Here is a 25,481-nt window from a genome sequence, read left to right on the forward strand (position 1 = left end):
TCAGCACGGTGCGCCGGCTGCAGCGGCGGCCATTGGAGGGTGAACCAACGGCAAAAGGAAGACCTTTCTCTCTCTGTCTCTCTCTCTCACTGTCCACTCTGCCTGTAAAAAAAAAAAAAAAAAAAAAAAAAAAAAAAAAAAAAAAAAAAAAAAAAAAGAGTAAACTATAGATGATTTAAAGGATACAAGAGAATGTATATGGATTATTTGCAAATTATATGCCATTTCATATAAGGGATTTAGGCATTCACCGATTTTGTATCCTTGGGGTAAGGTCCTGAAATTAACTTGAAGGGATGACTGACTGTACCCATAAACAGAGTAAATGGTAATATCTTCTTTAGGCATGGAAATCCCTCAATTTCCCCATCTATAAAAATGAATAAAAATGAATAATATGAATCTCACTGAGCTTTTGTAAGGATTAAAAGTGACAGAGAACTAGGCCGGCGCCGCGGCTCACTAGGCTAATCCTCCGCCTAGCGGCGCCGGCACACCGGGTTCTAGTCCCAGTCGGGGCGCCGGATTCTGTCCCGGTTGCCCCTCTTCCAGGCCAGCTCTCTGCTGTGGCCCGGGGAAGGCAGTGGAGGATGGCCCAGGTGCTTGGGCCCTGCACCCCATGGGAGACCAGGAAAAGCACCTGGCTCCTGGCTTCTGCCATCGGATCAGCGCGGTGCGCCGGCCGCAGCAGCCATTGGAGGGTGAACCAACGGCAAAGGAAGACCTTTCTCTCTGTCTCTCTCTCTCTCACTGTCCACTCTGCCTGTCAAAAAATAAAAAATAAAAAAGTGACAGAGAACTTAAGATGTTTATCCCAGTATCTGGCACATTATTAGTATTTTCCAAGTGGTAGAATCCGTCTTGATCCAGCCTTGCCCTAATTTCTCCTCTGGTCTCCTGTCTTGAAAATACTGAACAACTTTCTTTCCTTCAGAATTTCTTGAATCAGTCAGCTTTCATCCATAGCACACAGCTCATGAAAGCAAGGTGCAGAGAAGTGGCTTTGCCACCAGATCATTTGACTGTTTTTAACTCTAAAGACTATATCTGAGTGTATGTTGGGTTTTATGGTTGTTTGGTTTTCTTTGAAGAAAGGGGGTTAAGAACTTAAAAGAGAAATGTATATTATAAGACAGAAATGATCACTGGTACATTCAAAGAACAATAAATAATTGTTAAGAAATTGGCAGAAAGAGAGAGATATAGAGATAGAGATAGAGATAGAGATAGAAAGATAGATATAGAGAGATCTTCCATCTGCTAGCATTCCCCAAATGTCCACAACAGCAAAGAGCAGGCCAGGCCAAAGTCAGGAGCCTGGAACCAGGAATTCCATCTGGTCTCCCATGTGCGTGTGGCAGGTACAGAGTCACTTGAGCTGGGATCTGCTGCGTTTCAGAATAATAAAATTCCAGGAAGTTGGACTGGAAGTGGAGTAGCTGCAACTTGAACCTGGCACTCCAATATGGGATACAGATGTTCCAAGCTGAGGCTTTATCAGCTGCCCACACTGGCTAACCCAACATAAAGCATTTCTAACAGACTGGACTACTAGAAGTGGGAGAAGTTTATCCACCCCCTAGAAATTCATCAAATTCAAATTTCAGGGCCAGTTTTGTGGCATAGGGCGTGAAGCCACTGCCTGCGATGTCGGCATCTCATATGGAGGCACCTGGGAAAGCAGCAGAGTATAGCCCAAGTCCTTGGGCCCCTGCCATGCACAAGGGAAACCCAGAAGAAGCTCCTGTCTTCTGGCTTTGGATGTGCCCAGTTCTGGCTGTTGTGGCCTTTGGGCATTGAACCAGTGGATGGAAGAACTTTCTCTCTGTCTCTCCCTCTCTCTCTGTGACTCTGCCTTTCAAATAAACAAATCTAAAACAAAATAAAATTAAACTTTAAAAAAACTTTATAAAATATCTATTTTAAATAGTAACTGGAATTTTGTATCTAAGATTTGAGTTAGAGAGTCTTAATGTTTGGGCTAGCATTGTGGCAAAGAAGGTAAAGCCACGGCCTTGATGCTGGCATCCCATATGGATGCTGGTTCAAGTCCCTGCTGCTCCACTTCTTATCCAGCTCCCTGCTAACGGCCTGGGAAAAGCAGCAGAAGACGGCCCAAGTGTTTGGACTCTTGCCACCCATATGGGAGACCCAGATGAAGCTCCTGGCTCCTGTTTTCAGCCCAGCTCATTCCTGGCCATTGCAGCCATCTGGGGAGTGAACCAGTGGATGAATGACCTCTTGCTCTCTCTGTGTGTCTCTCCCTCTCTCTGCAACTCTCTCTTTCAAAAAATAAATATTTTTGAAAATAAAATCATGTTTAACCAAAAGAAGCAGAAATGAGTTGCTAATCAACATTACTGAAGATGATCAGAAAAGAAGATATAAAAATTATCTAAACTTATTCTATGGGTCGATAAGAAATGAAATTAATTTACTAGAAACCAGTAACATAAACATTTGCAGTAATATATTTGCTATGTGAGACTTATAAAAACCAGGACAGAGGAGAGGAGAGGTAGAGCCCTTTCCATAAACAACCACAATAATTCTGCTAATTCTTGGTTCATAGAGCTAAATACTCATAATTTGTCGTCCAATTACTTCTATTATATTTACTACACCTTTTTAAAAAATATATTCATCTTATTTATTTGAAAGACAAAGCTACAGGGAGAGAGGGAGAGACAGCGAGGTATCTTTCACCTGCTGGTTCATTCTGCAAATGGCCACAGTGGCCAGGTCTGGACCAGGCTGAAGCCAGGAGCCAGGAGCTTTCTCCAGGTCTCCCAAGTGGGTGCAAGGGCCCAAGCACTTGGGCCAACTTCCGCTGGTTTCCCAGGCACCTCAGCAGGGGGCGGGATTGAAAGTGGAGCTGCTTCCTTACGGGATGCCACACTGCAGGCTGTGGCTCAACCCGGTACTCCACAACGCGAGCCCCAGCTCGTACTTTTAAAGAGTTGCATTATCCTAGGATTTTATCTAAAACGAAAACAGCACCTCTAACAAAGCATTCTTTACCTAAATGCCTTTCCCTGGCAGATAAGCACAAAGAGGAAAGCTAGGCTACAACGCAATCGCGTTCTGATCGGTTTGACCCTGTTTAGTTCTCGTAGAAAGCGACCGAGGTGTTCCCTTACCCGGCGTTCCCAGGTACCGCGGAAACGAAACTGCATCAGGCCCCGCCCCGCGGCCTGCGGGGTGAACCAATGAGGACACAGCCCGGGCTTGTCGCGGGCCGGAGTCATGGCGGCCTGCAGGCGCTGCTGCTCGTGCCTCCGGCTCAGGCCCCTGGGCGCTGTGCCCCTCCGTCTGCCGGGGCGGGATCGGGCACTCACACACTTGCAGGTGCGCGCGCTGTGGGGAAGCGCGGGGTCCCGAGCTGTGGCAGTGGATTTGGGCAACAGGTAAGGAACTGTTTACCATCCCTGTCTTCACAGAGCTTCCTGTTCGGCCAACGGGTGTACGCTCACCTGCGGTAGCAATCCTGCAGCGCGGGTCTCTTTAACCTCTGTCTACCTCAAACAATTCCCAATTTCCCTTTCCAGGCCTTAAGTTTCTATCCTGCGACCTTAACCCTTGCTGTGCTGTCTGGTGTTCTTTGCTTTTCCAACCTCCCGGTTCTTCTCCTTGGGGCTTCCGTTCTGTCCCTGATTTTTATTCTGTTTCTTTTCGGGGACCCCTGGGCTCTCAAGTAGAAAACATTTCACTTCGGAATGGGTTGACAAATCTAAACGCACGTTGTCCAACCCTACTGGTCGCCTAAAAGTACAGCGTATGTGGCCCTGGATAGGAAGGGAAGAGGAAGAGAAAGGTCAGTTAATTGAGCGCCAGCTGTCTGATACATACAATCTTTTAAAACCTGCAGCAAGGATGCTGGCATTTCTGTTTTATAGATAGGACATCAGAGTCCCTAAAAAGGTTAATTAACTTTTTCAGAGTCAAAAGTTAGTGTTAATACTGTGGGACTAACTGGATTTGGGGCTGTGTTTCTTGTTTACAAAGCCCATACTTTGTCCCAGGGGTATGTTTGCCAGAATTTATGTTAAAAGTCATTTTTCTAAAACATCTTTATTCATTTTTTAATAAGTGAAACTGTTAATGCATACTTTATATACTTTCCTTGTTTTTTTTTTTAAGATTTATTTATTTATTTGAAAGAGTTACAGAGAGGCAGAGAGAGAGAGAGGTCTTTCATCTGCTGGTTCGCTCCCCAGATAACTGCTACAGCCAGAGCTGCACCAATCCATAGCCAGGAGCCAGGAGCTTCTTCCGGATCTCCCATGCAGGTGCAGGTTCAGGGGCCCAAGCACTTGGGCCATCTTCCACTGCTTTCCCAGGCCATAGCAGAGAGCTGAATCGGAAGTGGAGCAGCTGGGACTTGAACTGGCACTCATGTGGGATGCCAGCACTTCAGGCGGTGGCTTTACCTGCTTCGCCACAGCACAGGCCCCTATATGTACTTTAACATTTTTTTGACCCTATTTGAATAGAATAAAAATCTGGCTTTGAATCCAGGCCTTCCTACCTACACTGACTAACACCTAGAACACATTATTTCACCACATGTGCAAAATGAGGCATTTGAATTTGATCAAGGGCTCTGCAAACTTTTCTGTAACGGGCCAAATAGTAAATAGTTTAAGCTTGTGGACTACCTACTGTTTCTGTCACATGCTGCTTGTGTTTGCGTGTTTGCAAACCATTTTAAATGTAAGAAACATTCTTAGTTGAGGAGCTGTACAGAAACAGGCTGTGAGTTGTCATTTGCTGACCACTAGACTAGGTGATGTCTTAGTCTCTATCACTAACATTCCTTAGTTCTAAGTTCTTTGGAGAGAGGTTCTCTTTTCTGTTCTTCAAGGTCTGCACATTCTTCTCTGAAGCAATGCCCCAAGAACATTTCATTCAACAGACATATACTTTGAGGTATGTAGTGAGCATTCAGAACAAGATGCAGGTCCTGCCTTCCATGTTTTCCATAAATAATCTACTTTGATGTTTTCGTTTATTTATCAACCTGGAGCTCTTTTGTAGCTACTACTTTAAGCTTTTGCCATGTATTGAAACAACTGGATATATTAATACCATACTCATTAAATGAATCCATTCTTTATTATCTGGCTTAAGCTTATCATTTGCAACATTTATTAAGGGGCCACTATGTAGCAGACACTTTATATTTGTTATATATATTTCCAGTACACTGGGGAGATTATACTATTGTAGTGGGTGCTTTTCAGATACTGTATTTAATGCTGGCAGTAACCTTTGATGTTTATTTCAGCAAGCTTTTGTTGAGCATCTACTATATATAAAACACTAGAAATCCAGGGTCTGATAAGGGAGTGGCATTTACACATAATTAGTACTGAGAAATTCACTGTGAGAGAGACATGTATGGGGCACTAAGGTAACAGAGAAATGTTTATTCTGTCCTAAAGCTTGCCATTGGAAGTAAATCTTGAAGGATGAAAAGGCATTAACAGTGATGCAGATAGCAAGTAGAAAGTAGCAAATTCAACTGCAGAAAGTTAAGACTGCATTTTAGTAGCTACAGATAATTCACTTTGGACAGAGCAAAGGTAAAATAAAGAGTTTTATTGCACAGGCAAGTCATGAAGGATTGTTTTCTTTCCTTCCTTCCTTCCTTCCTTCCTTCCTCTTTTTCTTCTTCCTTGTTTTATATTGATGAATATTTCTTGGGGTAAGTTAGAGGAAGGTGGTTACATGCCACTTCATTCTGCAGATGCTTCTATAAAATGTACTTCAAACATCTCTTTACCTGCAGTTCTACTTCCTGCAGCAAATGGTTGCTCTTTCCCTCTGTCTTCCTCAGCTACAACCTCCTACACTTATTCCAAACAGTAGAATCTCCTTGCTCTTCTCATGTTCCTTTTTATTACTTACTTTTTTTGAATGTTCGCTCACATGACTCAGCATTTTAAAAATTCCAAAAATGTTCCATATGTTTCCATGGCCATTCAGGTCCAATCTCACCCTGCATTATATATTGTGTAATATTGGAAAATTTGGTGAGAGGTGAAATCAGTAATGAAATATTAAAGTAACGGGGTTGGTGCCATGGCACAGTAGGTTAATCCTTTTAGCACATGAAGGACAGAATAATTAATCTCAGGGGCCAGTGTTATGGTGCAGCTGTTTAAGCTGCCATCTGTGACGCTGGAATCCAGTGTGGCACAAATCTGAGTCCTGGCTTCTCTACTTCTGGTCTACCTCCCTGTGAATGCACCTGAGAAAGCAGCAGAAGATGGCCCAAATCCTTAGGCCCTGCACCCATGTGGGAGACCCAGATGGAGTTCTACACTCCTAGCTTCAGCTTGGTATAGTCCTGACTGTTGGAGCCATTTGGGTAGTAAACCAGTGAATGGAAGATTCCCTCCCTCTTTCCCTCTCTTTTTCTGAAACTGCCTTTCAAATAAGTAAGTACAGTTCTAAGGGAAAAAAAAGAATAATTAGGTTGCTGCTCTGCATTGGATCTATGTCTGTGTGTGCCTGTGTATTCTGAAGTCGAGCTCTGTGACAGAGCACTTTTCTCAGTAGCCCCAGTGGTCACTGACTTGGTTTGACCTCTCATCATTTGATGAGTGTTGGATTCATTAGTAAGATGTTTTGCTGGTCTGTTTCAAGACCTTAATAACTTCTATTTGCATTCTCTGCAGAAACAGGAATAACACTGAGGGTGCTACTTAATTCACGTATACAAAATGGCTTAATTATGCAATTTATATACCATATAGTTCACTCATTTAAAGTGTACAATTAGGTGGTTTTTAGTATCCAATATTCACAGAATTTTGCAACTGTTACCACAATTTTTTCAAAACATAATTATCAGCTCATAAAGAAACCTTGAGGCCATTAGCAATCCCTTACCAGTTCTCCCCAATTTGCAGTCCCAGGCTACTATTAAACTACCTTCTGTCTCTGGATTTGCCCGTTCTGAGCATTTCATATAAATGGAAACATGATACATGGTTGTTTGAGACTGCCTTCTTTTGCATAGCATAATTTGTTCAGGTTTATTCTTGTTTTTTTCATGTATTAATACTTTGTTTCTTTTCTTTTTCTTTTTAAACATTTACTTATTTGAAAGGCAGAGTTACAGAAAGGCAGAGCCAAAGAGAGGTCTTCCATCCACTGGTTTACTCCCCAAATGGCCACAACAGCCAGAGCTGGGCCATCTGTATTCCCACATGGGTGCAGGGGCACAAGGACTTGGGCCATCTTTTGCTGCTTTCCCAGGCACACCAGAAGGGAGCTGGATCAGAAGTGGAGCAGCCAGGACTCAAATCGGTGCCTGTATGGGATGCCAGCACCACAGATGGCAGCTTTACCCACTACACCACAGTGTCAGCTCCACTTCATTTCTTTTTAAGGCAGAATAATTTTCCCTTATGTGGATTATGCCACATTGTTTTTATCCATTCCTCAGTGGATAGACATTTAGGTTGCTCCCATTTGAGGACTATTAGGAATACTGCTATGAATGTTCCTGTACAAACTTTTGCATGGATGTATGTTTTCATTTCTCTTGAGTATATACATAGAAGAATTACTGGATCACAAAGTAACTCTGTATTACCATTTATGAACCTGCCAGATTATCTCCCAAAAGCGGTTCACCATTTTATATTACCACAAGCAGGGTATAATGGTCCCAGTTTATACTCATCCTCACCAATATGTTACTATTGGTGTTTTTGTTTTATTTTTTGTTTTAAAGATTTGTGTATTTATTTGAAAGACAGAGTTACAGAGAGAGAGAGAGAGAGAGAGAGATCTTCCATTCACTGGTTTACTCCCCAAATGGCTGCAACAGCTGAGGTTGGGCCAGGCCAAAACCCAGGTCTTCCATGTGGATGCAGGGCCCAAGCAGTTGGGCCTTCACTGTTTTCCCAGGCACATTGACAGGGAGCTGGGAGCAGCCGGGACACAAGCTGGAGCCTATATGGAATGCCACTGTCACAAGGAGCATTTGACACACTACACTACAATGCCAGTCCCCGGTTTGTGCTTTTGATGTCACAGCTAAGGTTTTGTCTAATTCAGGTCTATGAAGATTTACTCATTTTATTTTCTAAGAAATTTATAATTTTAGTGGTAACATTTAGGCCTAGCATCCATTATTATTGTACAAGGAGGGAATCCATCTTCATTTTTTTGTGTATATGGATAGTCAGTTGTCCCACTGTCATTGGTTGAAGAGACTGTTCTCCCCACCCCCACCCCACCCCCATTAAATTGTTTTGATACCATTGTCAAGCATGAAGATCTTTGTGGGCAATATTTAACAGTTTATATTTTGTCATGAAAGCAATGGGGGACATTTTAAAAGATTTTTCTTTTTTTTTGACAGGCAGAGTTAGACAGTGAGAGAGAGAGAGAAAGGTCTTCCTTCCATTGGTTCACCCCCCCAAAGTGGCCGCTACAGCCGGTGCTGCACTGATCCGAAGCCAGGAGCCAGGTGCTTCCTCCTGGTCTCCCATGCAGGTGCAGGGCCCAAGCACTTGGGCATCCGCCACTATTTTCCCAGGCCATAGCAGAGAGCTGAACTGGAAGAGGAGCAACCAGGACAGAACCGGCACCCCAAGTGGGACTAGAACCCGGAGTACTGGCACCGCAGGCGGAAGATTAGCCTAGTGAGCTGCGGCACTGGCCTAAAAGATTTAAACTGAAGAAATGATCCATTCTGTCTGATAAAGGTTCCTGTGATCAACAAGGTGGGAAGACACGAGACAGAACAGTGGTAGCAAGTGGGGAATCAACGTTTAGGAAGGCAGTTCATTTCTGCATCCTCCAAATACTGTCTCATTCTAATTAACCTTGTACATTGGTTTTTAATACTCTTCTTCAGGTAGCTCTTAAATTCCCCTTGTACTTTGATAAGGATTATGAATTCTATCCCTTTTATACTTTTTGTTCATGGAGGAGAGCCTGTAAGGCTTAACAGCCTCTATTTCTTCTCAGAATCTTAGATTATTTTATACTAAGCTGGGAATTATACTAACAATCTAAGTTATTGTGTATTATATTTTTCTTAACAGAAAATTAGAAATATCCTCCGGAAAACTGGCCAGATTCGCAGATGGCTCTGCTGTAGTACAGGTAAAAAGTCCAGGTTTTAAAATTTCATCTTAAAATTGTTTATGGAAACTGGCACTGAGTATCTTTACAACATCATGTAACTTAGAATTGTGGTACTGGAAATTAATTCAGATTTTTTTTTAAGATTTATTTTAGGGGCCGGCACTGTGGCACAGTGGGTTAATGCCCTCATCTGAAGCTCCAGCATCCCATATGGGCGCCAAATCAAGACCCGGCTGCTCCACGTCCGATCTAGCTCTCTGCTATGGCCTGGGAAAGCAGTACAAGATGGCCCAAGTCCTTGGGCCCCTGCATCTGAGTGGGGGACCCAGAAGAAGCTCCTGGCTCCTGGCTTCGGATCGGCACAGCTCTAGCCGTTGTGGCCAATTGGGAAGTGAACAATAGGATGGAAGACTCTCTCTCTCCCTCTCTGCCTCTCCTCTTCTGTGTAACTCTGACTTTCAAATAAATAAAATCTTAAAAAAATTTATTTTATTTATTTGAAATGAAGAGTTACAGATCGAGAGAGAGAGGGAAAGACAGAGATCTTCCATCCACTAGTTCACACCCTAGATGGCCACAACAGCTGGGGCTGAGCCAGGAGCTTCCTCTGGGTCTCCCATGTGGGTGCAGGGGCCCAAGCACTTGGGTCATCATCCACTGCTCTCCCACGTGCATTAGTAAGGAGCTGGATCAGAAGTGGAGCAGCTGGGACTTGAACCATCATTGCCCATATGGGATGCTGGTGCTGTAGGCTATGGCTTAACCCACTACACCACAGCACCTGCCCCAATTCAGATTCGAAGATCATTTCTTATATTAGAACCATTCCAGACAACTAGAGTTAAAGGGCTATGTGTTATTAGTGACATTTAAGATGCCTTCCACACTTGGGGTTCTGTTTTATTCTGTTAAAAAAAATTCTGTTGTGCATTTCTAGAGAAAGTGATTTTCATATTTTCTGTACTAATACTAGGAAAGTTTTTCATAATATGTAGCCTAAATTTAACCAGATTAAGTAGAAAATAAGGACAGTCTATTCAATAAATGGTGCTGGGAAAACAATTTCCATGTGCAGAAGCATGAAGCAAGACCCCTACCTTACACCTTACACAAAAATCCACTCAACATGGATTAAAGACCTAAATCTACGACCCAACACCATCAAATTATTAGAGAACATTGGAGAAACCCTGCAAGACATAGATACTGGCAAAGACTTCTTGGAAAACACCCCAGAAGCACAGGCAGTCAAAGCCAAAATTAACATTTGGGATTGCAACAAATTGAGACGTTTCTGTACTACAAAAGAAACAGTCAGGAAAGTGAAGAGGCAACCGACAGAATGGGAAAAAATATTTGCAAACTATGCAACAGATAAAGGGTTAATAACCCGAATCTGTAAAGAGATCAAGAAACTCCACAACAACAAAACAAACAGCCCACTCAAGAGATGGGCCAAGGACCTCAATAGACATTTTTCAAAAGAGGAAATCCAAATGGCCAACGTACACATGAAAAAATGATCAAGATCACTAGCCATCAGGGAAATGCAAATCAAAACCACAATGAGGTTTTACCTCATCCCCGTTAGAATGGCTCACATACAGAAATCTACCAACAACAGATGCTGGCGAGGATGTGGGGAAAAAGGGACAGTAACCCACTGTTGGTGGGAATGCAAACTGGTAAAGCCACTATGGAAGTCAGTCTGGAGATTCCTCAGAATCCTGAATATAACCCTACCATACAACCCAGCCATCCCACTCCTTGGAATTTACCCAAAGGAAATTAAATTGGCAAACAAAAAAGCTGTCTGCATCGTAATGTTTATTGCAGCTCAATTCACAATAGCTAAGACCTGGAACCAACCCAAATGCCCATCAACAGTAGACTGGATATAGAAATTATGGGACATGTACTCTATAGAATACTATACAGCAGTAAAAAACAATGAAATCCGGTCATTTGCAACAAAATGGAGGGGTCTGGAATACATCATGCTGAGTGAAATAAGCCATATCATATGTTTGCCCTGATTGGTGACAACTAACCGAGCACCAAAAAGGAAACCTGATGAAGTGAAATGGACACTATGAGAAGCAGTGACTTGATCAGCCCTTGTCCTGACTGTTGATGTACAATTTAATACTTTATCCCTTTTAGTGTTTTTTTGTTGTTGTTGTTCCACTTAATACTATTGGTTGAACTCTGTAATTAATACACAATTATTCTTAGGTGTTTAAATTTAATTGAAAAGTGATCCCTGTTAGATATAAGAGTGAGAATAAGAGAGGGAGGAGATGTACCATTTGGGACATACTCAAGCTGACTTTCCCAAAATGGTAGAGTTAGGAAATATGCCAGGGGATTCCAATTCAATCCCATCAAGGTGGCATGTACCAATGCCATCTCATTAGTCCAAGTGATCAATTTCTGTTCACAATTGATCATAATGATAGGTCTAAGAGTCAAAGGGATCACATAAATAAGACTAGTGTCTGCTAATACTAACTGATAGAATAAAAAACATGGAAAGTGGGATACACAGCAGACTCATAGAAGGGCAGATGTCCTAAACAAATTCTGCCTCAGAATCAGCCTTTAAGGCAGTCGGATCTGGCTAAAGAGCCCATGAGAGCATTTTAGGCATGGAAAGCCAAGATACTCTGGCCAAAAAAAAAAAAAAAAAAAAAAAAAACTAAGTGAAAGATCTCTGCGAGTAAGATCCCAATGGAAAGAACAGGTCATCAAAGAAGGAGGTACTTTTCTCTGAAGGGAGGAGAGAACTTCCACTTTGACTATGACCTTGTCTAAATAAGATCGGAGTCGGCAAACTCAAAAGGCTTCCATAGCCTTGGCAACTCATGACAAGAGCCTAGGGAGATTATTGACGCCATAAACAAGAGTGTCAATTTGTTAAATCAACAACAGGAGTCACTGTGCACTTCTCATGTAGGATCTCTGTCCTTAATATGTTGTTCAATGTGAATTAATGCTATAACTAGTACTCAAATAGTATTTTACACTTTATGTTTCTGTTTGGGTGCAAACTGTTGAAATCTTTACTTAATATATACTAAATTGATCTTCTGAATATAAAGAGAATTGAAAATGAATCTTGCGGCGCCGGCACACCGGATTCTATTCCATCAGGGCGCCAGATTTTGTCCTGGTTGCTCCTCTTCCTGTTCAGCTCTCTGCTGTGGCCCAGGAGTGCAGTGGAGGATGGCCCAAGTCCTTGGGCCCTGCACCCGCATGGGAGACCAGGAGAAGCACCTGGCTCCTGGCTTTGGATCACTGCAGTGTGCTGGCTGCAGCGCACCGGCCGTGTGGCCATTGGGGGGTGAACCAACGGAAAAAGGAAGACCTTTCTTTCCGTCTCTCTCTCTCACTGTCCACTCTACCTGTCAAAATAAATAAAAAGAAAAAGAAAAAAAAAGAAAATGAATCGATGTGAATGGAATGGGAGAGGGAACAGGATATGGGAGGGTTGTGGGTGGGAGGGAAGCTATGGGGGGGAAAAGCCATTGTAATCCATAAGCTGTACTTTGGAAATTTATATTTATTAAATAAAAGTGAAAAAAAATACAAAAAAAAGAAAATATGATTTGCTTTATGGGATGTGACTAAGCTATACCATACTAAGAATGAGAGAGAGAGAGAGCACTTCCATCCATTGGTTCACTCCCTAAATCCTTGCTAGCCAGGGCTAGGCAGGGCAGGAGCCAGGAACTCCTTTCTGGTCTCCCATATGGATGGCAGTACTTGAGTCATCATCTGTTGCCTTTCAACTGCAGTAGCAGGAAGCTGGATTGGAAGCCAGAGTAGCTGGAACTGGAACCAGGCACTCCCAAAGGGGAAGTGGGGGGTCCCAAGGAGTAGATTCACTTGCTGCACCACAATACCGTTTCCAGTTTTATAGCTTTTGAAAAGCTTACTTACTATTCTAATACTTATCATGATTATGTAGAAGGAATCAAGATTAGGCTATTTGTAACTGTTTTCACTATAATATGGAATAACATTTCTTTCCTTGAGTTTGAGAATTCATTCAGTGGCTAGTTAAATGTTCTTTTTTTTTCAAAGGAATTTACTGGTATTATTCTTTATGTTTAAGTCAGGTGACACTGCAGTGATGGTGACAGCAGTCAGCAAAACAAAACCTTCACCTTCGCAGTTCATGCCTTTGGTGGTAAGTATATGCTGATTGAGCTGTAATATAGCATAAACATAGAATAGTAATATTTTGTACAGTGTCTAGTGAGTTCCTTAGTTGTTTGATACTGTGTAATTAGCAGAATATAAACTGATTACTCCATAACCAATTTCCATGGTAGTACTAAGCATACTTTAGAATGTCTAGTTATATAAGTTGACAAGAGCAGTAGCAGTGCATGAACACTTTGATGTTGAATAAGTAATGAATTTATTACCCTCATAGATTTCCCTTTAGTATGCATCTACAAGTGTATGTTTAGTAGAGTTAATTAGGATTTTATGGTTTCTTTCTGTGATGCAAAGGGGAATACACTTTAACGTAACAGTTGATTCAAAAAAGGGAATGTTTATCTTGACCAGAATGAGATACTGTGGGAAGTACTGAGTCTAGGTAGCCATCTGACTGCTTAGTGAATCTTTTTAAAAATTAAGTTGCTGAGAAGCTGGCTTTATAGCATAGCAGGTAAAGCTGCTGCCTGCAATGCCTGTCCTAGCTGCTCCACTTCTGATCCAGCTCTCTGCTAATGACCTGGGAGAAGCAGTGGAAGATGACCCAAGTGTTTGGTTCCCTGCCACCCACATGGGAGACCTAGATGAAACTCCTGGTTCCTGGCTCCTGGTTTTGGGCTGACCCACCCTAGCGATTGTGGTCATCTGGGAAGTGAACCAGTGGATGGAAGATCTTTCTGTCTCTCCCTTCTTCTTTGTAACTCTGGCTTTCCAATAAATAAATAATAATCTTTCTTTTTTTAAATCAAGTTGCTGAAACATTTTTATCAACTTTCCTTTCTCCAAGAGATACAAAAAGCTAAAAGCGAATAAAATATTCTGTATTCTTAGTCTAGAATGTGCTGTGAGCAACCTCAGGAGAACTAGCATTTATTTATTTTTTTTTTTTAAGATTTATTTACTTGAAAGAGTTACGCAGAGAGAGAGGCCTTCCATCCGATGGTTCACTACCCAATTGGCCACAATGGCAAGAGCTGTATCGATCCAAAACCAGGAGCCAGGAGCTTCTTCCGGGTCTGCTACTTGGGGGCAGGGGCCGAAGGACTTGGGTCATTCTCCACTGCTTTCCCAGGCCATAGCAGAGAGCTGGATCGGAAGTAGAGCAGCCGGGTCTCGAACCAGCACCCATATAGGATGCCGGCAATTCAGGCCAAGGTGTTAACCCACTGCGCCACAGCGCCAGCCCAAGGACTAGAATTTATTTAGTAGTTCTTAGATTATAGTTTGTTACTAGTAAAAGGAATCATATGAACTTAATTTTTTCATTACTATTTTAGGTTGATTACAGACAGAAGGCTGCTGCAGCAGGTAGAATTCCCACAAACTATCTTAGAAGAGAAATTGGTTCTTCTGATAAAGAAATTCTAACAAGTAGAATAATAGGTAAATATTAAGGTAGAAGTATTAATTGTCTCTGATGTACCGATATCAGCATTTCTTCTTGTGCTTGTATGTGAATTTTCCTTCATTACATTAACACCACCTGAGATTATGTGCTATCTGTTCTCTCACTCACATGTGGGCTCCATAAGAGAAGATATTTTTGTCTCTTAACTATGTCTGCATTTTCACTAAACGTGTATAATTCCATTTTCCCCATCCTTTTAAACTACATTTGTATTACTGAAAACACTGACATTTATTCTTGTCCCATTTAGTAAATCAGTCCAAGAGATTTAGACATATTGAATTGTTATCTGTGTTTAAAAGTTTCAAACCCTGAAACAACTTTGTCAGTATTATTTAATGTCTTTTGGGATTTTGTTTTTTGCAGATCGTTCAATTAGACCTCTCTTTCCAGCTGGTTACTTTTATGATACACAGGTAAGTTCTGCTTTAGATTGGTTTCCAGATTAGTCAAAAATTACTTAATAGATCTCTATAATGCTTCCTGCTCTAAAAATCATAAAAATTGTAAAATAAAAATTTTAAGGATGCTGTTGCATATTTAATTTTTTAAAAAAAGATAATACTTTTTTTTTTGTAAAGATTTACTTATTTATTTGAAAGTCAGAGTTACACAGAGAGAGAAGGAGAGGCAGAGAGAGAGAGCGAGTGAACTCTTCCATCCGCTGGTTCACTCCCCAAATGACCGCAATGGCCAGAGCTGCGCTAATCTAAAGCCAGCAGCAAGGAGTCTCCTCTGGGTCTCTCACACAGATGCAGGGGCCCAAGGACCTGGGCCATCTTCTACTGTTTTCCCAGGCCACGGCAGAGAGCTGGATCAGAAGTGGAGTAGCCAGGACTTAAGCTGGCGCCCTTAAGGGATATGGACACTGCAGGTGGCAGCTTTACCCAATAAGCTACAGCGCCAGCCCCAAAAAAGATAATACTTTTTTTTTTTTTTTTTTTTTTTTTGACAGGCAGAGTGGACAGTGAGAGAGACAGACAGAGAGAAAGGTCTTCCTTTTGCCATTGGTTCACCCTCCAGTGGCCGCCATGGCTGGCGCGCTGCAGCTGGCGCATCATGCTGATCCGAAGCCAGGAGCCAGGTGCTTCTCCTGGTCTCCCATGCAGGTGCAGGGCCCAAGCACTTGGGCCATCCTCCACTGCCTTCCCCGGGCCACAGCAGAGAGCTGGCCTGGAAGAGCAGCAACCGGGACAGAATCCGGCGCCCTGACCGGGACTAGAACCTGGTGTGCCGGTGCCGCTAGGTGGAGGATTAGCCTAGTGAGCTGCAGCGCCAGCCAGATAATACTTTTAAAAACTAACATCTGGGCCAGTGCTGCAGCTCAGTAGTGTAATCCTCTGCCTGTAGCACCGGCACACTGGGTTCTAGTCCCGGTCGGGGCGCCGGATTCTATCCCGGTTGCTCCTCTTCCAGTCCAGCTCTCTGCTGTGGCCCGGGAGTGCAGTGGAGGATGGCCCAAGTGCTTGGGCCCTGCACCCGCATGGGAGACCAGGCGAAGTACCTGGCTCCTGGCTTCGGATCAGCACGGTGCGCAGGCTGGGGCAGCCATTGGAGGGTGAACCCATGGAAAGGGAAGACCTTTCTGTCTCTCTCTCTCACTGTACACTCTGCCTGTCAAAAAAAAAAAAAAAAAAAACATAAAAACTAACATCTGGTGATGTCTATTTGCAGTGACACCTGAATTATAAGTAGTAGTTAGCTAACCAGGATTATCAGAAAAATTGTCCAGACGGATGAAATTAGAAGTGAGAAATCCCTGAGGCAGGGAAGAAACTGGTGAGTTTGAAAGGTCAGTGTGGGGCCCTCGCTGTGGTGTAGTGGATAAAGCCGTGGTCTGTAGTGCAGGTATCCCATATGGGCGCCAGTTTGAATCCTGGCTGCTCCACTTCCGATCCAGCTCTCTGCTATGGCCTGGGAAGGCAGTAGAAGATGGCTCAAGTCCTTGGGTCCCTGCACCCACATGGCAAACCCAGAAGAAGCTCCTGGCTCCTGGATTCGGATCAGCGTAGCTCTGGCCATTGCAGCCAATTAGGGAGTAAATCAGCAGATAGAAGACCTCTCTCTCTCTCTCTTCTGCCTGTACTTCTCCTTCATTCTCTCTGTAACTCCGACTTTCAAATAAATAAATAAAAATCATTAAAAAAAAAAAGATCATTGTGATTGAAATGGGTAGGGTCCAGATCAGGCTGGGAATATTGGTATATTAGATCATAGGTCATATTACTAACATACCAAGATAAAAATCACAACACTAATTTTTATAACCTGTCTTTATTACAAGATCCTCTGAATATTATTTTATTATTTATTTATTTTTATATTATTTATTATTTTGCTTTCTGAATATTTTATTTTACTGTAATAACCCATACACTTTAAGTTTACCTAATTAAGTAACTTATTTATTTGAAATAAATAAATATACCTTACAGATATACCTTTGCAAGGATGTCCCCACTTCAAGGAAGTTACTTTCTTAAGTACATAACATTAGGCATATTATTACAATATATAGTAATTCTTTGGTTTGTTTACCTGTGGTCATAAACAGAAGGCAACAGTTTTGTATAGTAGAAATATTTAGGGCCGGCGCCGTGGCTCACTAGGCTAATCCTCCGCCTAGCGGCGCCGGCACACCGGGTTCTAGTCCCGGTCGGGGCGCCGGATTCTGTCCCGGTTGCCCCTCTTCCTTGCCAGCTCTCTGCTGTGGCCAGGGAGTGCAGTGGAGGATGGCCCAGGTGCTTGGGCCCTGCACCCCATGGGAGACCAGGAAAAGCACCTGGCTCCTGGCTCCTGCCATCGGATCAGCGCGGGGCGCCGGCCGCGGCGGCCATTGGAGGGTGAACCAACGGCAAAGGAAGACCTTCCTCTCTGTCTCTCTCTCTCACTGTCCACTCTGCCTGTCAAAAAAAAAAAAAAAAAAGAAATATTTAGCTAACATTTCCTATTTACAGCATCCCCAGTATTTTGCTAAGTACTGTACACATAGTATTTCTGTAATTCTAAAAGGAAACCTTTAGGAAGATGTCATTTTTCTTTTCTAACAATAAGGAAACTTTCAAGTTTTAATTTATTTATCCAATGTCAAGGATTTAGTTTATTGATAACCAAAATTAAGGTATTTAGCTATAAAGCACATGCTTTTAACTTTATACTGCTCCTATACAAGTATTTTAGGCCAAGTTAACCTAATGATAATCCTCCCAAATCAAGCAGACTTTTTTTAAGTGCTTTGCGTATTTTCCTCTTATCCAGGTTCTTTGTAATCTGTTAGCAGTAGATGGTATTAATGAACCTGATGTCCTTGCAATTAATGGTGGTAAGTAAAAAAATAAAGATTAAAATTATCACGTTTGATTTTTTTAAAGCAATTATAGATTTTAATTTCAGATCTTATTTTTCTCCTTTTTTAAGCTTCTGTAGCCCTCTCATTATCAGATATTCCTTGGAATGGACCTGTTGGTAAGTAAGGATTTGAAAATAAAGAATATTCATATTTTTGTCAGTAAACAATATAGTAAATGTGTTATAACAAGAGCATTGATTTATTGGCTCAGATTTATTACATTTTAGAAAATTGAAACAGATGGCATCCTAAGACTCCTTTCAGGTCTTTCAGACATTTTGATCTTTGCCTTGGGTTTTACTTCCAATTGCAAAATTTTAAAGTGTTACAGATTCTATATGCCTAGATATTTTGGCTTCTTAGTTGCCTTTTTCTGCTATGGGACTTTTTTTGGACCAGAAAATTACCTTATTGGGGCCAGCACTGTGGCGCAGTGGGTTAACACCCTGGCCTGAAGCGCCCTGGCCTGAAGCGCCGGCATCCCATATGGATGCCGGTTCGAGACCCGGCTGCTCCACTTCCTGTCCAGCTCTCTGCTATGGTCCAGGAAAGCAGTAGAAGATGGCCCAAGTCCTTGGACCCCTGCACCCATGTGGGAGACCTGGAAGAAGCTCCTGGTTCCTGACTTCAGATTGGCACAGCTCCGGCCATTGCAGCCATCTGGGGAGTGAACCATTGGATGGAAGACCTCTCTCGCTCTCTTGCTCTCTCACTCTCTCTGTCTGCCTCTCCTCTCTCTGTGTAATTCTGACTTTCAAATAAATAAATAAATCTTAAAAAGAAAACTTTAAAAAAAAAGAAAATTACCTTAGTACATATACCTTCAAGAGAAAACAAAATTTTTTTTGTAACTTAAATCTCTTCAAAGTTTTACTCATGCAATATAAAAGTAATTCATTGAGAAAATAATTACTGGATATCCTAAACACTGGTTGGATACTAAGCTAAGTACCAAAGAAACAAAGGCAGACTAGTACTAACAATACAAAGATGAAAGAGGCACTTCTTGTTTCAGCATTAATAATGGAAAAGAGATAATTACTTTTTTTTTTTTTTTTTTCCGACAGGCAGAGTTAGTGTGAGAGAGAGACAGAGAGAATGGTCTTCCTTCCATTGGTTCACCCCCTAATGGCCCCTATGGCCAGGGCGCTGGGCTGATCCGAAGCCAGGAGCCAGGTGCTTTTCCTGGTCTCCCATGCGGGTGCAGGGCCCAAGCACCTGGGCCATCCTCCACTGCCTTCCCGGGCCACAGCAGAGAGCTGGACTGGAAGAGGAGCAACCGGGACAGAACCCAGAGTACCGGCACCGCAGGCGGAGGATTAGCCTAGTGAGCTACTGTACTAGCCAAAATAATTACTTATAAACACCATTATTAAGGCATCTCCAAAGTACTAACAAAATGTTAGAAAAGAACAGATTTAGTTTTGTTGGGTCCAATTGTCAAAAAGGACTTCTTGGAGTGTCAGCATTTAAACTGACCTCAGTAGGATCATTTTTTTTTTTTTTAAAGCTTTGCACATCAAATTTTACCTGTCGTATGATTCTCTCTTATTATATAGGTTGAAAGGGAGGGAACATTCTAAACAATGAACAGAACATACCAAATCACAATAAAGCTTTACTTCTTTTTTTTTTTTTTTGACAGAGACAGAGAGTGAGAGAGAAGAGACAGAGAGAAAGGTCTTCCTTCCGTTGGTTCACCCCCAAATGGCTGCTATGGCTGGAGCTACACCGAGGATCAAATGTTAATCATTTGCCTTGGAGTCTAGATCAGGAGAAGAATAGGAAGCATAAATGCAGAAGTGTGCATAGAATTGTCTGAGCAATTCAGGGTGATCCAGTGAGGCTAGAAAATGGGATTGGGCATAATGCTCTGTGGGCCTTAAATACCATGGTAGAAATAGGAATTTTATTCTGTAGTCATAATCAAAGTTGGATATCATCACTGGAAAAATATATTGAAAATGGGGTTTTTCATTTAATAAATTACTATATTTTATTATATTTTAGGGGCAGTCCGAATAGGAATGATTGATGGAGAATGTGTTGTTAACCCAACAAGAAAGGAAATGTCTTCTAGTACTTTGAATTTAGTGGTTGCTGGAGCACCTAAAAGTCAGATTGGTAAGCTGCTTAAATGCCACCTTTGTCTGGATTTTACTTGAAAATTCTGACTTCTTCAAAATGTATTTAAATTCTGAGTGTGTGTTTGTGGGAATAGTCATAAATATTTTTATTTTATCTCTATCCTTTATTGATTGTACTTTTACTTCATATCAAAATATCTTAAATTGTTTATTAGTTTAAATATTTTAATTTAGCTAATATATTCATTATAAGCCTGCCTGGTGTTATCTGAGAAACAGATGACCTATTTCTGGTGGGTGAAAAATTGGCAGTAAAGGAGAAGAAATGCACCTTCACTTATTCCGTATAACAAAGTGCCATAACTGCATGAATGAAAAATCAGGGCCCTGTTCTGTAGAGGAAAATGCTTTAGCAATCAAAATGACCAGTTTGACTCTACCATGATAGTCATGTGAACTTGGGCAAATAATTGAAGAACTCTTTATTGTTGGTTTTTTCTACCTCTTGGCATTTGATTTCTGGGACTCCTTCACATGCTATCTTCTGGCACATGCCATTTTGGTATATAAAGTGAGCTACTAAACTTTGAGTTTTTTTTTTTTTTTTTTGTACAAGTAATGTCTGAAATACCCCATTTCCAGCTTCTGGTTCTGGTATGTTGGTAGTAGTTGAATCAGAATTAAGTAGGAGATGATAGAGAAACAGATACAAGAGTTGTATGTAGTCCACATATTAGTTGAGTATGTTGTAAAGTGAAATAGCAAAGCTTTAAAAAGATGGAAATTGGGGCCAGCGTCATGGCTCAGTGGATTAAGCCACCGCCTGTGATACCAGCATCCCACATGGGTGTTGGTTCAAGTCCAGGCTGCTCCACTTCCGATCCAGCTCCCTGCTAATGCACCTGGGAAAGCAGCAGAACATGGCCCAAGTGCTTGGGCCCATGCCCCCATATGGGAGACCTGGAAGAAGTTCCTGGTTCCTGGCTTCACCCTGGCCTAGCCTCAGTCATTGTGACCATTTGGGGAGTGAACCAGTGGATGGATGATATCTCCTCCTCTGTATTTATGCCTTTCAAATAAATAAATAAATCTTTACCAAAAAGAAAAAAGGAAATTTACTTTTCTCTCTGATAAAAGAAATGCAGAGGTTATCAGTCCAGGACAAGTGATAGTGGTCTCATGACATCTTAATGTAGATTTATTCTAGCTTTCTGCTGTGCTGTAGTCTCAAACGTGACCTCTTATGCTTAGGAGCTGGCTACCAGAACTCTGGGAAACTCCTGATTTATAGGCAGAAGGAAGGAAGAAAAAAAAAAAAACGTATGCTTGGTGAATGTCATTCTCCTTTTTTTTTTTTTTTCAAAAAAAGATGTATTTATTTTGTTTGAAAGAGTTACATAGATAGAAGGAGGGGCAGAGAGAGGTGTCTTCCATCTGCTGGTTCACTCCCTAGTTGGCTGCAACTGTTGGAGCTGCGCCGATCCAAAGCCAGGAACCTGGAGCTTCTTCCAGGTCTCCCGTGCAGGTGCAGGGGCCCAAGGACTTGGTCCATCCTCCAGTGCTTTCCCAGGCCACAGCAGAGAGCCGGATCAGAAGTGGAGCAGCCAGGACTTGAACTGGTGTCCATATGGGATGCCAGTATTGCAGGCAGCAGATTTACCAGCCACGCCACAGTACTGGCCCCCATTCTCCTTTTTAAGAAGCTTTCTCAGCAATATCCACATAGTAATTTCCATTTGTATCTCCTTGGCTAGAATAGTGGCACATGACTGCATCCTCTACTGCAAGGGAAGCAAGGAATCGTTTTGGATTCTCTAGTAGTAGAATAGTGCCTCTCTTACTGTGAGGTGCTATCACAGTGTAAAGAGAGAATGCCAAAGATAAGGTGAGCCAGAAGTAACAGATGATCCCCATATCATATTTTACATCTTGGAAACAGGCTTCAGCAAAGTTTTGGTTTAGTATTTAAAGTTACTTGAACTGCCTCTAAATTTAAAAAAAAGTTTTTTATTTATTATTTGAGAGGCAGAGAAAGAGTTCTCACCCATTGGTTGACTTCCCAAATGTCCTCAATAGCTGGGGCCAGCCTGTACTGGAACCAGGCCCAGTGCTGGGAACACAACATAGGTCTCCAACATGAGTGACTGGAATCCAATTACTTGTCATTACTGCTGCCTCCCAAGGTATGTGTTATCAGGAAGCTAGCCAGAACCTGGGTATCAAAACCAGGTACTCCAGTTGGGCAGTATCTGCTATGCTAAACACCTTTCCCTCCTGAATTTTTTTTTTTTAACAATTTATTTATTTTACTTGAAAGAGTTACACACAGATAGGAGAGGCAGAGAGAGAGGACTTCCATCTGCTAGTTCACTACCTAGTTGGCCGCAACTGCCAGAGCTGCACTGATCTGAAGCCAGGAGCCAGGAGCTCCTTCTGGGTCTCCCACGTGGGTGCAGGGGCCCACAGGCTTGGGCCATCTTCTACTGCTTTCCCAGGCCATAGCAGAGATAGGATAGCCATAGCTGGATAGGAAGTGGAGCAACTGGGACTCAAACCGGTGCCCATATGGGATGCCAGCACTGCAGGTGGCGCCTTTACCTGCTATGCCACAGCGCCAGCCCCTCTCCTGAATTTTTTTTATTCAAGTTACATTACTCATGTATTCCCAGTTAGAAACTGATTTAGTTACTTTACAGGTAGTGTGAAGGCAAGAGTCAGAATTTATAAACTATCCACCATAATCCCTGGTACCTAGGGGCTGGCACTGTGGCATAGCAGGTTAAGTCTCTGCCTGCAATGCTGGCAAACCATGTGGGTGCTGGTTTGAATCTCAGCTGCTCCACTTCAGATCCAACTCCCTTCTAATGCGCCTGGAAAAGCAGCCGAGGATGGGCCAAGTACTTGGGCCCCTGCCACCTATCTGGGAGACCTGGAAGAAGCTCCTGCCTGCCTCATGGCTTTTCTGGCCCAGCCCAAGCCATTGCAGCCATCTGGGAAATAAACCAGCAGATGGAAGACTTCTCGCTTTCTGTCTCTCCCTCTGTTTCTGTGTAACTTTGCCTGTCAAATAAATAAATAAACCTTTAAAAAAAATTTTACCTAGTGCCTAGTAAGCATACAGTTAATACCTGCTACTATAATTAAGACACAAAATCAACCTACTTCTAATTGGTCCTGCAGCCACAATCTACTTGAGTTTGAGCCCCTCTAATTTTAAGTAGACTTTGGAAAAATGAATTAAATATCTTTACTATGTCATACCTTAGAAACCCTGTAGGTAGTCTTCTAGCTGCCTGTTCTCACCTGTTGCTCTCTAGATAGAATAATGAGATGCTAGAGACATATAAACCTTAGCAGGTAATCTTGGGTAATCAGGAAGCTGAGAATGAAAACTATCCCATAAGACTTTTTTCAGAAATTACCAGCTTCCACTTTGTGAATATCGCATTACTCTTGCCATGAGGATATTTAGCCAGCTCTCCCTACTTTCATAAAAGTGCATCAGATACATGTTTTGACCCTTTGTTCATGTATAAAAGTTAATTGGGCCTAAGTCAAATATACCATCATGGAATTTCTGGGATACAAAGATCCAAAGAAGTAATTGCTACCATTTTGTTATTAAAACGTTTAGTAATGGTATGTGACAATTTCAAAAAAGCTGTTTTTTTAAATATACACAATTTCCTTTATTGTTTCTTTTTATGGAGTAATCTCATTAAATTTAAGGACAATATAAACCTAAATTCACATATCAAGATTTCTTTATTCATTTACTGCTGTCTATATTTTGGAAGAATGTTGATTTTGAGGAAAGAAACCAAAAAGGTCAATATATCACTAAAAAATAAGATTGATCCATAAGTATTTGTCACGTTATGGTATTTGAAAATGCAATATTGGTAAAATACTCAATAGCAATCATGATTTTCTTTTTTTCTTTAGTCATGTTGGAAGCCTCTGCAGAAAACATTTTACAGCAGGACTTTTGCCATGCTATCAAAGTGGGAATGAAACATACCCAACAAATCATTCAGGGCATCCAGCAATTGGTCAGAGAAATTGGTGTTACCAAGAGGACACCTCAAAAGTTATTCATCCCTTCACCAGAGATTGTGAAATATGCTCATAAGTAAGAACACCTGTATAAAAGAAAATATGAAATTGTCACCAGATTTAATTTCCTTTCAGAACCAAATTTTCCTTTGGAGCACTCCCATGCATTATTTCTTAAATAGCACTTTCTGTTTAAAGAGTCACTGCCATAAATATTTGATACTTAAAAATGCCCTCTTCTGGCTGGCGCCGTGGCTCACTTGGCTAATCCTCTGCCCACGGCGCTGGTACTCGAGGTTCTAGTCCCAGTTGGGGCTCCAGGTACTAGTCCTTGTTGCTCCTCTTCCAGTCCAGCTCTCTGCTATCTGCCTGGGAGGGCAGCAGAGGATGGCCCAAGTGCTTGGGTCCTTGCACCCGCATGGGAGACTGGGAGGAAGCACCCGGTTCCTGGCTTCGGATCGGCGCAGCGCCAGCCGTAGTAGCCATTAGGGGAGTGAACCAACGGAAGGAAGACCTTTCTCTCTGTCTCTCTCTCACTGTCAAATAAAAAAAAAATAAATAAAAATAAATGCCCTCTTCTAAGGCATAAAATTGAATTTCAAATGATGGGAGCAGTATGTTCACTGGTCAAGAGTTGTATGCTATTTGTATATCCGTGTCTAGGAAAAAGAATAAACACAAGATATTTGAATATCTAAGGAAACTTGAGATTTCCAAAAAGAAATCAAGTATAACTACCACCATATGCCTAGTACTTAGAACAGTACCTGTCACATAGACACTCTAAATATGAATGAATCTTAGGTGAAATAAATAAACAGTTTAAGACAAGATAGGAGGGCACAGTGCCATTTGTGAGTGAATCCCTGTGAGAGGTGAGAAAAAAGAAATATATGTTTTATATCATAAATAATAGATTAGCCATGATAAGCAGCATATATACATTTTTCTAATCCTCTTTAAAATGTTTTTAATGTAATGGCAACTGCCTCATGTTTATCAATATTTTTATGTTAACATTTATTTTGTACTTTAAATAGACTTGCCATGGAGAAACTCTATGCAGTTTTTACAGATTATGAACATGATAAAGTAGGTATACCTGAATTTTGTATTATATAAATGTTCTATGAATACTTCTTTGTTATAATTCACATAATTTTACTTTTGAATGTTAATCCTATTTTTATTAAAAATCTACATACAAAAAGCTAAATAAACACCTTGCTGTTTGCATCTCTAT

General features: G+C 41.7%; 2 protein-coding genes across 3 annotated transcripts in view; one reads left to right on the forward strand and one right to left on the reverse strand.

The window, feature by feature from the left end:
- The window catches only part of LOC149128100 (uncharacterized), a 401,020-nt gene that overhangs the window by 333,727 nt on the left and 41,812 nt on the right, over positions 1 to 25,481 (reverse strand). The window lies entirely within an intron of this gene.
- PNPT1 (polyribonucleotide nucleotidyltransferase 1) overlaps positions 3,231 to 25,481 on the forward strand; it is a 51,197-nt gene continuing 28,946 nt past the window's right edge. The window contains exons 1-10 of the mRNA XM_002709704.6: positions 3,231 to 3,407; positions 9,069 to 9,129; positions 13,229 to 13,303; positions 14,616 to 14,721; positions 15,113 to 15,162; positions 18,005 to 18,068; positions 18,164 to 18,211; positions 20,106 to 20,219; positions 24,128 to 24,314; positions 25,279 to 25,330. Coding sequence (XP_002709750.1) covers positions 3,247 to 3,407; positions 9,069 to 9,129; positions 13,229 to 13,303; positions 14,616 to 14,721; positions 15,113 to 15,162; positions 18,005 to 18,068; positions 18,164 to 18,211; positions 20,106 to 20,219; positions 24,128 to 24,314; positions 25,279 to 25,330 — 918 coding nt within the window. The 5' untranslated portion in view covers positions 3,231 to 3,246. The remainder of the gene's footprint in view (positions 3,408 to 9,068; positions 9,130 to 13,228; positions 13,304 to 14,615; positions 14,722 to 15,112; positions 15,163 to 18,004; positions 18,069 to 18,163; positions 18,212 to 20,105; positions 20,220 to 24,127; positions 24,315 to 25,278; positions 25,331 to 25,481) is intronic.

This window comes from Oryctolagus cuniculus, chromosome 2 (assembly GCF_051225735.1).
Source record: "Oryctolagus cuniculus isolate XC-2025 breed Fujian yellow rabbit chromosome 2, ASM5122573v1, whole genome shotgun sequence".
Taxonomy (NCBI): domain Eukaryota; kingdom Metazoa; phylum Chordata; class Mammalia; order Lagomorpha; family Leporidae; genus Oryctolagus; species Oryctolagus cuniculus.